At 48.8% G+C, this 13,647-nt stretch overlaps 1 protein-coding gene across 1 annotated transcript; it reads left to right on the plus strand.

Moving 5' to 3' along the window:
- The first annotated feature begins 1,669 nt into the window (after positions 1–1,669).
- LOC311530896 (uncharacterized protein) lies at positions 1,670–13,511 on the plus strand. Its single transcript, XM_084647919.1, has 5 exons — positions 1,670–1,768; positions 2,786–2,873; positions 3,457–3,583; positions 9,335–9,448; positions 9,818–13,511. The coding sequence occupies exons 2-5, from the start codon at positions 2,850–2,852 to the stop codon at positions 11,185–11,187; spliced, it is 1,635 nt and encodes a 544-aa protein (XP_084504045.1). The 5' UTR covers positions 1,670–1,768; positions 2,786–2,849; the 3' UTR covers positions 11,188–13,511.
- Positions 13,512–13,647: the final 136 nt, after the last annotated feature.

Below are 13,647 nucleotides of genomic sequence, written 5' to 3' on the forward strand. Positions count from 1 at the left end.
GGATTTCTGTTCTCCTAGACAGTCAGCCGGTGAGGCCAGTTTGTAGAATGTGGAAGAGCCCTTTGGCAATGGGTTGGAGGATTCACAATGTAGGTGGCAGCAGCTGCAGTGCCTGGGGTCCCCATGGGCCAAGCCTCCACTCCTGACACTCCAGGCTAATCTCCCACTGCTCTCAGTGGGGCTTGGCTTTAGCTACTGGGCCTGCGTGCCTAGACAGAGGACTCAGGTACTTCCATCCGGCTGCTCAATGGCAGATGCAGCCACCCAAAGAAGTGAAAAGAAAAGGAGGACTTGTGGCACCTTAGAAACTAACCAATTTATTTGAGCATAAGCTTTCATGAGCTACAGCTCACTTCATTGGATGCAAGCTGTAGCTCACAAAAGCTTGTGCTCAAATAAATTGGTTAGTCTCTAAGGTGCTACAAGTCCTCCTTTTCTTTTTGCGAATACAGACTAACACGGCTGTTACTCGGAAACCAAAGAAGTGAAGAAGAATGGAAGTGAAAGAGCAAAGCTGGACCATCTGCTGAGCTCCTTTCTGTCCCCGCATTGATCCTGGGGCTTCTAGGCAGGATCCCTACATAGCGCTGGGAGAAGCTGCCCCAGCCCAGGGCTCTGGGGCAGGGGTGCTGCAGATCGGTGGGTTGATCGCTAGGACCCAGGAGCGGCTGGGGGGCGGCTCTGGGGGGAGGATCGCGGGGCTCAGCCCGGCCCAGGAAGTGACTCGCAGCCGCTGCGGGGACTCTGGCTCCCGGCGAGATCCCCGCGCCCCGGCGGCTGGTGCTGGGAGCCCGGAGCCCGGGCTGCAGCCGGGAGAGGGGAACCTCCAGCCGGGCCCTGCCCGCTGCTCCCCGGGAGCCTCTCCCAGGGCAGAGCCCCCAGCCCGGCCAGGGCCCCTTCCCGGCCCGGCCCCTGCCCCGGGGGGCCCCGCTCGGAGGGAAGGTAAGAGAGACCCGCCCCCCCCGGCACCCCCGGGCTGCAGGGGGCGGGTTTGGCCCCGGGCTGCTCCCCGCGGAGCCGGCTGCGATTCCCTGCCCCGGGCCCGGGAAAGCCGCCGCCAGCCCCCGGTGTGCGCGGGGCGGGGGCTGGGACAGTGACGGGGGGCAGACGGGGAGCTGAAGGGGGGCGGGGGTGTAGCTAAGGGGGGATTACAGTGGCAGCACACCAGCAATCTTCACCCTCTTCTGGAATTATACTGCTTCTTTTCAAATACCGGGGGGGACAGGGATGTGGGGGGGGGGGCAGGAGGGGATGGGGGCGGGGGTGCGCTGAAGGGAGGATGGGTCCATGTCGGGCAATCAGGGGAAATTTATGGGGCGGATGGGAACAGGGCTGCAATAGAGGGAAACTGAGTGGGGGGCACTGCGAAGGAAAAGGGGGATGTGGGGAGGGGGAGAGATACAAGGGCAACTCCCCCACCCCAATGGGGCAAGAGAGGGGGAGGGCCTGCCCCACCCAGCAGCCTGGGGTAAATCTTTTACCACAAATAGTCAATGATGCTTTGGTGGTAGGTGGAGGCTTCTGCCCGAGGGTTCAGAAGCTACTAACCAAATATCCAGACGCCCCCTGCCCCCCCCCCACACCCTGTGCTCCCAATTTATTTTATTTTATTATTTTCAGACACAGTCATGATTTGGGGGTCCGTCTCCTGAGTGCATGGATTAAATGAGGTTCGGGGCTGCCCGGGGCCCTGGTCTGATTTCCAGGCAGAATTCAGATCTCAGCCACACCGGAGTCAGACCGGAGTCACTGCTGGCTCTGGCAGGGGGTGAGTGCGGATGGGCCGATGGGATCAGCCTCTGCCTGCCTGTCCCTGGGGGCTGCAGGGGCAGGACAGGGAGGCTCAGTCATTAGCTGCTGCCACCAGAGGGCTCCGATTATTGATTGATCAGGGAGAGGAGGCAGCTGGTGTGTGTCTCTCTCTGCTCCTGGTATTAGAGCCCTTGAATTGAGGTCCCTGGGTCAGACACTGCTGCCTCCTCTACCTGAGAGCCCAGAGTGTGAAACTGCTGCTCCCCAGCTGGTCTGTGCCAGGGAGAGGCCTTCCTTAACCCCCACTCCTCCCTCTGTGCCCCGCCTGGGTGGGCACTTTCTCCAGTGGCTGGAACCAGCCCCTGGGGCAGCCCCGGGCTCTGCCCACGCCAGCCCCTGAGCGGGAGCCTGCAGGTGATGGAGAGACCTGCGGGAAAGGTCTGGGGCCCGGGCAGGAAGGTGACTCTGCACAAAGGGCCCAGAGCTGCTGCCGTCAGTGACACAGACCTAGCTGTTGTAGTAGCAGATCTGTCTACTGGAGAGCAAACACCCATGAAAGTGGGGCAGAAACCAGTTCTCCCAGGCAGCGGGAAAGGGAGAGTGGAGAGACTGTAAGGGGCAGCAGGAGCAAGAAGAGAGGTTCCAAGCCTCATTCTCTGCATCACCCCTGGGCAGACTGACTTGGCTGGGAAGAAGAGTAGGAACTGACAGAGGAAAAGCCAGGTCCTCCCCCGGCCAAATCCTTGTGGCCAGTGTCGGGGGGGATCCCCCCAAATGGTTCCTTTGATTCTGCTCTTTTTCAGAATTTGTGTTAGAGACTCTGTCTGGGGGGGTTGGGTTAAAAGTGTCTCGGGAGGCTCAGTGCTGCGAGGAGGGGCTGGGGCTGTGTTGTAATAAAGTGCCTGAGGTTTTTCCCCGTGTGGCAGAGCCCAGAGCTTGTCTCTGCAGGGAGGGAGCCTGGGGGGAGTCAGGGTGTGAAATGGACTCAAGCCCCTTCTGAAACTTCCCCCCATCACCCCTCTCACCCTGACAGGCTGAGGAATCACATCCACGTTTCGCTCCAAATTGTCCCGTCTTCCAGGGGACAGGGAAGGGAAATGGCTGTGATGGAGCCAGCTCAGGTAGGGGATTTTCAGGGAGCTGCAGGGGGGGGTTGCTGTAGAGGGGGAGGGGCAGGAAACACGCAGGGGGAGACAGGGCGGGGACAGGGTGTGATAAACCTGCTGGGGTTCAACTTGGAGCCTGATTTTCTGAACAGCCCATTGGCCGGGTGGGGGAAGAAGAAACATTCCCCCCATTTCTGAACCAGGAAACACCCTCCTGGGCAGGGCTGGGAAAACTGACCAGACTCCCAGTGCTGGAGCCTGACCCCACTGGCCAGAGGCTGCTGTGAAATACGAAGGGAAGCTGTTGGGATTCCTGTCCCTGTCCCCGGCTCAGAGCTCTGCTTCCCATATCAGCCTGTGGCTGGCAGACATGTGGGAAATGAGAAGACCCTGCCCTGCTCCATCTGCTGGGGGGGACAAGGAGCTCTCACCTTCTTCCCATGCCTTAACGCCTCCTGGCTGCTCTGAGCAGGGTGGGGGTGGGATTCTGCTACTCTGTCACCCCCAGAGCTTCTGTTTGTTTATCCTTCCTCCCCTGTGACTAGTGGGATTGTGGCTGGGGCAGCAGGCACTGAATGGGGGAGACTTGTTGTTTCAGATGTTGGTGGCCTTCGAGGAGGTGGCTATGTATTTCACCGAGGGGCAGGCGGCTCTGCTGGACCCCAGTCAGAGAGCCCTCTACAGAGAAGTCATGCAGGAGAATTATGAGACGGTGACCTCACTGGGTAAGGGATTCCTGTGCCCTCGGTTATTGGAAGCCGTGGGGTCTGCGTGTCTGAATCTGGTCAGGTTCTTCCTTCCTCAGCTGGATTAGGGGGGACTAGGTCCTAGAGTCCACAGCTGCAGCATGAGAGAGACTCATCTCCATATCCCCGCCGGTGGGATTGGGGAATCAGAAACGTAAGAACATAACAGTTCTCATACTGGGTCAGACTACAGTCCTGTCTCTGACAATGGCTGGTACCAGAGGTTCATAGGGAGTGTTCAGAACAGGGCAATTATGGAGTGACCTGCACCTGTCTTCCACTCCTGGCTTCTGTTAGCTACATGTTTGCCATCACTCCAAGCATGGGGTTACATCCCTGACCATCTTGGCTAATAACTCTAGCTGGACCTATTCTCCGTGAAGTTTTCCAGTTCTTTTTTGAACCCAGTTATACTTCTGGCCATCACAACATCCATCGACAATGAGTTCCACAGGTTAACTGTGCATTGTGTGGAAAAAAAAAGCTTCCTCTTGTGTGTATTTTAATCAGGTGGCCCCTTGTTTTGTATTGTATGAAAGGATAAATAACACTTCTCTATTCTGTTTTTGCACACTGCTCATGATTATATAGACTTCTGTCAGATCCCCCCTTAGTCATCTTTTTTTGAAACTAAAGAGCCCTAATCTGTTTAGTCTCCCCTCATATGGAAGACATTCCATACCCTTGATTATCTTTGTTGCCCTTCTCTGAACCTTTTCCAGTTCCACTATACCTTTTTTCAGGTGGGGCGACCAGAACTGGGCACAACATTCCAGGTGTGGGTGCAGTATGGATTTATATAGGAGCATTATGATATTTTCTATCCCTTTTCTAATAGTTCCTAACATACTGTTAACTGTTGCTGCACATTGAGCAGAAGTTTTCAGAGAACTATCCACAGTGACCCCAAGATTTCTTTCTTGATTGGTAACAGCTAATTTAGAACATACCACTGGAAAAAATAATCCTAACTATTCATATTCAATGTGCACTACTTGGCACTTATGAACCTTGAATTTCATCAGCCATTTTGGTGCCCAATCTCCTGGTTCAGTGAGATCCTTCTGTAACTCCTCACAGTCTGCTTTAGACTCATCTGTCTTGAACAATTTTGTATCGTTTGCAAATTTTGCCACTTCAATGTTCATCCCTTTCCCCAGATCATTAATGAATATGTTGAATAACAGAGGTCCCAGTACAGATTCTTTGGGGGCTCCGCTATTCACCTCGCTCCATTGTGAAAACTGACCATTTATTCGCAAAAAGAAAAGGAGTACTTGTGGCACCTTAGAGACTAACCAATTTATTTGAGCATAAGCTTTTGTGAGCTACAGCTCACTTAGAATCATAGAGTATCAGGGTTGGAAGGGACCTCAGGACGTCATCTAGTCCAACCCCCTGCTCAAAGCAGGACCAATCCCCAATTAAATCATCCCAGCCAGGGCTTTGTCAAGCCTGACCTTAAAAACTTCTAAGGAAGGAGATTCTACCACCTCCCTAGGTAACGCATTCCAGTGTTTCACCACCCTCCTAGTGAAAAAGTTTTTCCTAATATCCAACCTAAACCTCCCCCACTGCAACTTGAGACCATTACTCCTTGTCCTGTCCTCTTCTACCACTGGGAATAGTCTAGAACCATCCTCTCTGGAATCACCTCTCAGGTAGTTGAAAGCAGCTATCAAATCCCCCCTCATTCTTCTCTTCTGCAGACTAAACAATCCCAGTTCCCTCAGCCTCTCCTCATAAGTCATGTGTTCCAGACCCCTCATCATTTTTGTTGCCCTTCGTTGGACTCTTTCCAATTTATCCACATCCTTCTTGTAGTGTGGGGCCCAAAACTGGACACAGTACTCCAGATGAGGCCTCACCAATGTCGAATAGAGGGGGACGATCATGTCCCTCGAGCTGCTCGCTATGCCCCTACTTATACATCCCAAAATGCCATTGGCCTTCTTGGCAACAAGGGCACACTGCTGACTCATATCCAGCTTCTCGTCCACTGTCACCCCTAGGTCCTTTTCCGCAGAACTGCTGCCTAGCCATTTGGTCCCTAGTCTGTAGCTGTGCATTGGGTTCTTCCGTCCTAAGTGCAGAACCCTGCACTTATCCTTATTGAACCTCATCAGATTTCTTTTGGCCCAACCCTCCAATTTGTCTAGGTCCCTCTGTATCCTATCCCTGCCCTCCAGCGTATCTACCACTCCTCCCAGTTTAGTATCATCTGCAAATTTGCTGAGAGTGCAATCCACACCATCCTCCAGATCATTTATGAAGATATTGAACAAAACCGGCCCCAGGACCGACCCCTGGGGCACTCCACTTGACACCGGCTGCCAACTAGACATGGAGCCATTGATCACTACCCGTTAAGCCCGACAATCTAGCCAACTTTCTACCCACCTTATAGTGCATTCATCCAGCCCATACTTCTTTGTAGTTTCCTCAGGAAGTCAGTGGTGTCTCGAAGGTAGCTGGGAGTGCTGGTAGCGTAGGGCCTGAGGAGAGAGTCTACATAGCCAGACAATCCTGCTGTCAGGGTGCCAATGCCTGAGATGATGGGGCGCCCAGGATTTCCAGGTTTATGGATCTTGGGTAGTAGATAGAATATCCCAGGTCGGGGTTCCAGGGGTGTGTCTGTGCGGATTTGATCTTGAGCTTTTTCAGGAAGTTTCTTGAGCAAATGCTGTAGTTGCTTTTGGTAACTCTCAGTGGGATCATAGGGTAATGGCTTGTAGAAAGTGGTGTTGGAGAGCTGCCAAGCAGCCTCTTGTTCATATTCCGACCTATTCATGATGACAACAGCACCTCCTTTGTCAGCCTTTTTGATTATGATGTCAGAGTTGTTTCTGAGGCTGTGGATGGCATTGTGTTCTGTATGGCTGAGGTTATGGGGCAAGTGATGCTGCTTTTCCACAATTTCAGCCCGTGCACGTCGGGCTGAGACAAATTTATCTGAGCATAAGCTTTCGTGGGCTACAGCCCACTTCATTGGATGCATGCAGTGGAACAAAATTGCTGTTAATTTTTGCGGCTTTAGCAAGTTGTTTCTCAAATTCTTACTTGGCCTGCCTTATTTTACTTTTAGAATTAACTTGCCAGAGTTTGCGCTCCTTCCTATTATCCTTACCAGGAGTCCCAAAGTTTAAAGGATGCTTTTTTGCCTCCAATGGCCTCTGTTACTCTGCTGTTTAGCCATGGCAGCATTCTTTTGGTCCTCCCACTGTCTTTTTTGATTTGGGGTAGACACTTAGTCTGAGCCTCTATTATGGTAATTTTAAGTAGTCTCCATGTTGGTTGCAGGCATTTTACCCTGGTGACTGCTCTTTTTAATTTCTGTCTAACTAGCATCCTCATTCTTGTGTAATTTCCCTTGTTAAAGTTGAATGTCACTATGGGGGGTCTGCATGCTTGTTGACTCTCAAAGAATTCTAATAGATTGGTAAGGCATGATTTCCCTTCACAAAAGTTGTATTGATTCTTCCCCAATATATTGTGTTCATCTGTGGGTCTGATAATTCTGTTCTTTATTATAGTTTCGATCAGTTTGCCCAGAACTGAAGTTAGACTTTTCGGTGTTTTCCGCCCTACAAGGATATCAAATTTAATACATTACAGGTCATTTTTACTGAATGGTTCAGCTATAGTTACCTCTTCGACCAGTCCTGTCCTCCACTTAGGATTAAATCAAGAATTGCCTTTCCACTGCTGGTTTCAAGGATTAGCTTCTCCAAGAAGCAGTAATTTATGGTGTCTAGAAATTTTATCTCTGAATCATGCCCTGCGGTGACATTTACCCCATCGATATGAGGGTAAATGACATCACCCGTTATTTTTGCATTTTCTACTGCTGTAGCCACTCTGACCTTCCTTAGCATATCACAGTCACTGTCACTATCCTGGTCATGTGGTCAGTAGCATATTCCTACTGCTATACTCTTAATATTCAAGCATGGAATTTCTATCCATAATTTACAGTTTGATTCATTTTAGATTTTCACCCAATTTGACTCTGTTTTTTTTATTTATCATATAATAGCACCACTGCCCCACCAGCGTGACCTACTCTATCATGGCTATATATTCTGTACCTTGGTATTACTGTGTCCCATTGATTATCCTCATTCCACCGAGTTTCTGCAACGCCTGTTATATCAATTACCTCATTTAATCCATGCACTCAAGTTCAGCCATCTTAGTATTTGTCGACTTCTAGCATTTGTATATAAGCACTTGTACATTTTCTCAATATGCTTGCCTTCATGTGTTACGTTTCAATGGGACACTGTTCCTCTCTAGCTCCTACCTGTACTTTACCAACTCCTTCCCTAGCCTCGAAACGAGGATATAGAGCTACCTCTTTAATAAATTCATCCCTAAGGGATGTCTTCACCTGATCCAAGGCTCTCCCCCTGCCCTTAGTTTAAAAACCACTCTACAAACTTTTTAATTTTACATGCCAGCAGTCTGGTTTCATTTTGGTTTAGTGGGAGCCCATCCCTCCTATAGAGTTGCTTCCTTCCCCCAAAAGTTCTCCAGTTCCTAATAAACCTAAATATCTCCTTCCTACGCCATCATCTCGTCCATGCATTGAGACCCTACAGTTCTGCCTGTCTTCCAGGCCTTGTGCGTGTAACTGGAAGCATTTCAGAGAATGCTTCTATGGAGGTCCTGGACTTCAATCTCTTACCTAGCAGACTAACTTTGGCCTCCAGGAATGCTGTCCTACCTTTCTATGTGTCATTAATACCTGCATGTACCATGACCATCAGTTCCTCCCCAGCATTACTTGTAAGGCTATCTAGATATCTTGTGAGAGCTACTACCTTTGCATCCAGTGGGCAATGCACCATGTGGTTCTCCTGGTTGTCACAAACACAACTATCTATATTTCTAATATTCAAATCCCCCATTACTATTACCTGTCTCTTCCTAATAACTGGGGTCACCCATCAAGCGGTATCCTCAGTGGCAGAGGACATCATGACATCATCTGGAAGGTAGGTCCCAACTATGGTCCCCTCTGTTCCAGTGTGATGCTTTCGAGCCCCAAGACTTTCATCTGCCTCAACAGCACAGGGACTGTTGGACAGGAGGTGGGACCACTCTACTATGGCACTAAAAGTCTCCTCTTTGTACCTCTCTGTCTCCCTTTGCTCCTCCAGTTAAGGCGTTCTGGCCTCCACACCCTGTACTTTGTCTCTAAGGGCAGTGAGTTGCTTGCATCGCGCACACACATATGCCATATGCGCCAGCTGCCCGTGAGGCAGGTGAATAACATGTTGCACGCTAATGACTGTGCTAATTCATCCCATCTCTCCAGCTTTCAAGGGGGCGGAAGCTGTGTATTGTCCTGCCTGTATTATTGCTCACTCAACACAGAATCCTTGTTCTCCTCCCTTCCTGGGACTAGCTCCATCCATGGGGAGGGCTCTGGGCTCTGCAGATTTGGAAATAGGCAGCGGTTTAACTCCAGAGCTGTGTGTGCATCAGCAAGTCCCCCCAGAGCGTACAGATCCTGGGAACTCCTAGTGGGAGTCAATTCCCCCCACCTCCCCACATGTCTGCCTCTCCCAAGGTGGCTCAATGACTATGTCCCTGTCTGTTCAGATTCCACATCCCCCCCTCCAGCACAGCACAGGGCCAGGTTACAATCAGGGAATGCCCTTTGAGACAGATACTCTACCAATGCTCCATGCATCCTGATCTGGTCTGATTTCACCCCCTGAGCAGGATTCCCCATTCCCAAACCTGACCTGATCGCCCGGCTGGAACGAGGGGAAGAGCCGTGGGTCCCGGATCTCCAGGCCGACAAGGAAAGGGAGAGCCCGAGAGGCACCCGCACAGGTGAGGAGTCAGGGAAACTGAGACAGAAACATCTGGCAAGTGAAGGAAAAAGCTGGGACTCCCAAAATGTGCTGTGAGCGAGAGCCCCCAGTTCTGCCCCGTCTCACCCAGGTCAGGGCTGCAGTCAGCAGGTGTTGTAGCATCAAGGCAGATATCAGTCACGGCTTCCCAGCCATCCTGTTAGCTCTTGGGAATTTCCTCCCTGACTTTATTTACCTGGGAGTGTTTGGTTGGGATGTGGAGGCAGAATCCAACGTCTCCAGCTCCCCAACAGTCACTGTGTTGTGTTTTCCCTCTTTGCTATTCCCCTTTTCGGTCCTTTCTCCCCGGCACAGGCAGTGACTCCTGTCTGGGTTCTCTCTCTCCCAGCAGGTGAGAGGACAGTGAGTGAGAACAAGGAGGAGAATCAGCAGCAGGAAGATCCTGAGCAAATGGAACCCCAGGAGAGGTTTTTGAGAAGAGCTGAAGGGAATTTTTCCCAGGGCTTGGAACAGGGAAAAGCCTGGGGAAATTGGTGCAGGTCAGAGAGGCAGCTGAGAAACTGCTTCATTTCTTGGGCTGATGAATCCATTCAGTATGGGGGAGGATGCAAAGATCCCAAGGAAACCACAGCCCCACAGACATATCACCAGGAAGAAAAACCCTATAAACAACTAAAGAGTAGGAAAAGGTTCAATGTGAGTAGAAAGCTTGTTAAATGTCGGAGAAACCACTCAGGCGAGAAACCCTATAAATGCTTGGACTGTGGGAAAACCTTCAGTAAGAGCTCAGACCTTATTAAGCATGGCAGAATGCACACAGGGGAGCGACCTTATAAATGCCTGGACTGTGGGAAAACCTTCACTCAGAGCTCACACCTTATTACACACCAGAGGCTGCACACAGGAGAGAGACCGTATAAATGCCTGGAGTGCGGGAAAGAATTCAACGTGAGATCAAACCTTATTAAACATCAGCAAAACCACAAGGGAGGGAAACCCCATATTTGTTTGGATTGCGGGAAATGTTTCAATCACAGCTCCTACCTTATTACGCATCAGAGACTGCACACGGGAGAGAGACCCTATAAGTGTCTTGAGTGTGGGAAAAGTTTCAATCAGAGCTCTAGTCTTATCACGCATCTGAGAACCCACACGGGAGATAAACCCTATCAGTGCCTCGACTGTGGGAAAAGCTTCAATGTGAGATCACAACTTATTATTCATCAGAGAATTCACACGGGAGAGCGACCTCATAAATGCTTGGACTGTGGCAAAAGCTTCAGTCACAGCTCACACCTTACTAAACATCGGCGAATTCACACAGGAGAGAGACCCTATAAATGTCTTGAGTGTGGGAAAACTTTCAATCAGAGCTCACACCTTATTATGCATCAGAGAACCCACACGGGAGAGAGACATTATAAGTGCATTGAATGTGGGAAAAGTTTTGTTCGGCGATCAGCCCTTATTACGCATCAGAGAATCCATACGGGAGAGAAACCCCATACATGTTTGGTCTGTGGGAAAAGTTTTAGTCAGAGATCAGCCCTTATTAGACATCAGAGAATCCATACGGGAGAGAAACCTCACACGTGCCTCAACTGTGGGAAAAGATTCATTCAGAGATCACACCTTATCACACATCAGACAATCCACATGGGAGAGAAAACCCATAAATGTTTGGACTGTGGGAAAAGCTTCAATAACAGCTCCTACCTCACCAAACATCGGAGAATCCACAAGGGTGAGATACCCTAGAAACACTTCAATGGTGGGGAAAAATTCAGTGGGAGCTCTTACATTTTTATACATTGGAGAATTCCTACGAGAGCAATTTTTGACTTTTAAAAATACTTTTAATAAAATCGGTACATAAAACGCAGTGAAAACAAGAAATGACAGATTTGAGCCTGTAGAAGAGTTGAAAGTCACTGAGCAGACAGTGGATGCGGTTCCAGAGTTCTTAGCCAATTGCTCATTAGGAGCACAATTAAAATTGCCGCCCCCTCCCCCCCCCAACATTAAAATCTCACTTTTCCAACAATGTGCTAAAAGAGCACCCAAGCTCTGAGAAAACCCACACACCTGGTCTTTCTCTACAGTACCAGCACAGACTGTCCGGGATCTTGCTGCAGCAGGGTCCACTCACTGGGCACAGCTAACCTGGCAGAGTGTGACTGATTGATTGCACTTCCTGACGGGTAAAGGGGTGGAGCTAGCTACTACATCACCCAGCAGCAGCCAGAGCTCGTTGGAAGCTCAATACGTTCCACTCCTGCAGCTGCATTTGGTCCTGCTTCTTGCTTTCTGCTTCTCACCAGTCTGCTCTTGGGCCCAGCTGCCTGCTTCAGTTCCTTTTCTTCTCCATCTTTGCAACCCCTGGCTCAGCTTCCTGACCATACTTCCGGCGTACCCACTCTGGCTTTCAGCTTTTTATCCCTGGTTTCACCCTTGGCTCTGAGAAATGTATGGAACAGATATGTGTTTGAATGATTAATAGCTACTTGTTCCTTCTGGCCCTCAGAAAAATAGAAAAGTCCGCCTCTGTTTATCGCAAAATAGGATCCACCTAAGAAGTAAAGACCGCAAGAAAATGGTTCATATTATATGACACATCTTGTCTAAGAACCCATAGATCAGCCAAGGTTGGGATTTCCTCTCCCCAAGAATAGAAACTAAAATGTCTAAATGAGAGTACTGTTAATCAGCTAGGCAAGAATATCTCATAATTTGCTCATGTATAAACCTCTTTCTCCCTCCCAGCCTAGCTAAAAAGAACTCCAAGTTACCAAGCAAGGGTCACACCCTGCTTGCCTATGCAAAATGTTTTCACCCCAAAGAATAAACTATACATTGTTTTCCTTGTAAATCAAATATGCTGTGAATCATCTCTTTCCCCCCCAAATTAAAATTTGCACCTTTGTCAGCGTTGTGATTCTGAATCAGATCTACATCCTTCCGTATGTGGAAAATGTCTCTTGTTCTGTTGTACGTCCTAAATAAGGTGAAATGCTTATGTACAATCAAAGAATGTATGGAGTATGTCCTCTAAATTTAGAAGAGTATAAAGGTTTTGTTGGTTTTCATTGTAAATGTTGCTCTCTAAGAATTGTCTGGCACAAGGAAGAAGAAATATAAAAAGATATAAACCATGGTATAACTTTGGGATATTAAGAGAAATTGCTTAGAAGGGGCTGTCCCAATCCATAGGAGGGGTTAATGATGAAATACAATCCTTGAAATGAATCAAATGTATAAAGCCTCTGATTAAAAAAAAGTATTGAAGTAAATTGTGATATACTGACGCCACCAACTGGATACCAATGGAGGCAGCAAAGAAAAACCCTAAGCACTCATTTGACCTGAGTCCAGTAGGAATGTGTGTGTGGCCCTTTCCTATGAGCCCTGAAACTAGGCTATATAAACTGAAGTCACCATGTGCTAAAGAGAGTTGGCTGAACCCAACAAGAAAGTGAAAAATTCCTAAGTATGACTCACTCCCGGACAAGACGTGTGGAAAGAACTCTTCCCCCAGCCCAGGGTTATATGGATAAGAAGTGGTGAGATTGAATTTCAAGGATTGCATTTCCCCTTCTGTTCTTTCATATAAATTACTGAGAGTTATCCTGCTGAGCCTGTGCTCTCTAGTGAGATGTCAAGTAATCATATTTTAACTTCTTTGTTAAGCCCAAGCAAATTGGCCTAAACGATTGAAAAGAATTGTGTTTAGCAATTGTTTTTAATACTCTAAACTTGTCTCTTTCGGACTAGTCCAGTCAAACTGTACTAACCACACTCTTCAAAGTGCCTTGCAGACAAGTGCACCCTGGGAAGTGTGATAAATGTGTTAGGAATTTAGAATTGACGGTCACAAGTCAATGTAATCAGAAATCTTGGTACTTTGTTACTTGATATAACTGCTGAGCCTCAATGCTAGCAAGACTGTTGTGTGTGTTGTATACACCTAGCACTTTGGTTGTTTCTGCACTTTGGTGGTGAACTGCTGATTGTATATTGATGTGACTCTGGGTGAATTAATAAATGGTTGTTTGGTTGAGGATAAGCATGTGTCCTGATGTGAGAAACACAGTTCAACTTAAAAATGGACCTGAAAAGAACCCATCATTAAAACTAGTAAGCTAATGTTCCCTGGACTGAATACAAGGGATTCTGTTGGATTCTATTATATATAGGCCGAGTTTGTTAGGTTTCAGCTTT

This window comes from Lepidochelys olivacea, assembly GCF_965140295.1.
Source record: "Lepidochelys olivacea isolate rLepOli2 genome assembly, chromosome: 14".
Taxonomy (NCBI): Eukaryota; Metazoa; Chordata; order Testudines; family Cheloniidae; genus Lepidochelys; species Lepidochelys olivacea.

Excerpts from the sequence above, each read along its gene's own strand:
- LOC311530896 (XM_084647919.1), top strand. The coding sequence starts at position 2,850 with ATGGCTGTGATGGAGCCAGCTCAG. Across the intron at positions 2,874-3,456 it reads CTGTGATGGAGCCAGCTCAG|ATGTTGGTGGCCTTCGAGGA; the intron begins GTAGGGGATTTT and ends TTGTTGTTTCAG. Across the intron at positions 9,449-9,817 it reads CCCGAGAGGCACCCGCACAG|CAGGTGAGAGGACAGTGAGT; the intron begins GTGAGGAGTCAG and ends TCTCTCTCCCAG.